We start from the raw sequence: 1,429 nt of genomic DNA on the forward strand, positions 1-1,429 counted from the left end.
TCGCTCTCATGGTAACCTCATCCTCTTGCTTGTGTATGCTGATGATATTATTATAACAAGTATCTCTTTTGTCTAGTCTTATTTCCCGTCTCAATTTTGAATTTTCCACGAAAGATTTAGGTCCTCCACATTATTTCTTAGGTATTGAAGTTGTTCCCTTCTCTGGCGGTATTTTCCTATCTCAGTTTAAATATGCTCGCGACATTCTTTCCAAAGCTTCCATGACTGGTTATAAACCTCTTGGAACCCCTCTTGCTCAAAAGCATAATCTTCACATGGTGGATGGCCCGGTGGTGGATGCTACCAATTATCATAGCTTAGTTGGTGCTCTACAATATCTGACATTAACTCGGCCCGATTTGAGACATGTTGTTTCCATGGTTTGCCATTTTATGCACCAACCTGGGGTCCCTCATTTTCAGGCTGTTAAGTGTATATATTACGCTATTTACAAGGCACATTGGATCATGGTATTCAGATTTTATCATACTCTTCCTTAAATCTTTATGGTTTTTCTGATGCTAATTGGGTGGGTTGTCCTAATACTCGTCGCTCCACCACTGGTTATTATATCTACTCGGGTGCTAATTGCATCTCTTGGGCTTCTAAGAAACAAGCTACAGTTTCTCGTTCTAGTGCCAAGGAAGAATACCGATCCATGGCAACCATTTCTACTGAAATCACTTGGATTTCTTATATCCTTCGAGAAACTGGACTTGGAATGTCCTCTCCTCCGGCCAGCACTTTTTTGTGATAACAATAATGCACTTCATATGATAGTGAATCCGGTATTTCATGCCCGTACCAAGCATATTGAACTAAACTATCATTTTGTTCGTGAAAAGGTTGCTAATGGTACCCTTGTTACATGTTATGTCCAATCTACCTCTCAAATTGCTGATATCTTCACTAAAGCCTTGTCTAAGGATGTCTTTCATGCTCTGCAGTCCATGCTTGGAGTCCTGCCACCGGCCCACCGCCACCCTCCAACTTGATGGGGAGTGATATGGATGATCACCAACGGTTACATTGCCAATCAACATTGTCTTGAGCTTAGCATTATTCTTGCAGCAAATATCTCTTGGTTTATGAATAGTTTCCCTAATTTATGGGTCTGTGATTGATTGCTTAATTTATGGGTGAGATTGTATTGAGATTGTGGCTTTGATCACTCAGATCCTATATAAGTAATACAAGTCAGAATACGCAAATTACATTTTCTATGATAGCCTTTTCCTCTCATTTTATTTTCTTCCTAAACCTAGAATTTCTTCACTAACACCACCATCAGGGATTAATTCTTCATTCAATAAGATAGAAGGAAAGAACAAACATCTTTGGTTCGGTAGCGATGATATAAGGAGAAAATATTATAGGATAGATGAGTCATCATTCCTCTTTACAAAATTTCATCTATCTAAATATGGAC

The 1,429-nt window shown here is 38.9% G+C and overlaps 1 protein-coding gene across 1 annotated transcript; it reads left to right on the top strand.

Moving 5' to 3' along the window:
- The first annotated feature begins 221 nt into the window (after window positions 1-221).
- Window positions 222-754, top strand: LOC132266305 (uncharacterized mitochondrial protein AtMg00810-like). Its single transcript, XM_059767158.1, has 2 exons — window positions 222-380; window positions 479-754. The coding sequence occupies exons 1-2, from the start codon at window positions 222-224 to the stop codon at window positions 752-754; spliced, it is 435 nt and encodes a 144-aa protein (XP_059623141.1).
- Window positions 755-1,429: the final 675 nt, after the last annotated feature.

Source organism: Cornus florida, unplaced genomic scaffold, assembly GCF_030987335.1.
Source record: "Cornus florida cultivar Cherokee Brave unplaced genomic scaffold, ASM3098733v1 CherokeeBrave_3.0.0_Hap2_Chr07, whole genome shotgun sequence".
In the NCBI taxonomy this organism is placed as follows: domain Eukaryota; kingdom Viridiplantae; phylum Streptophyta; class Magnoliopsida; order Cornales; family Cornaceae; genus Cornus; species Cornus florida.

Bases quoted from the DNA above. Each gene is read 5' to 3' on its own strand.
- LOC132266305 (XM_059767158.1), top strand. From the start codon at position 222: ATGACTGGTTATAAACCTCTTGGAACCCCTCTTGCTCAAAAGCATAAT. The intron at 381-478 runs GTTTGCCATTTT...CATGGTATTCAG, and splicing joins TGAGACATGTTGTTTCCATG to ATTTTATCATACTCTTCCTT.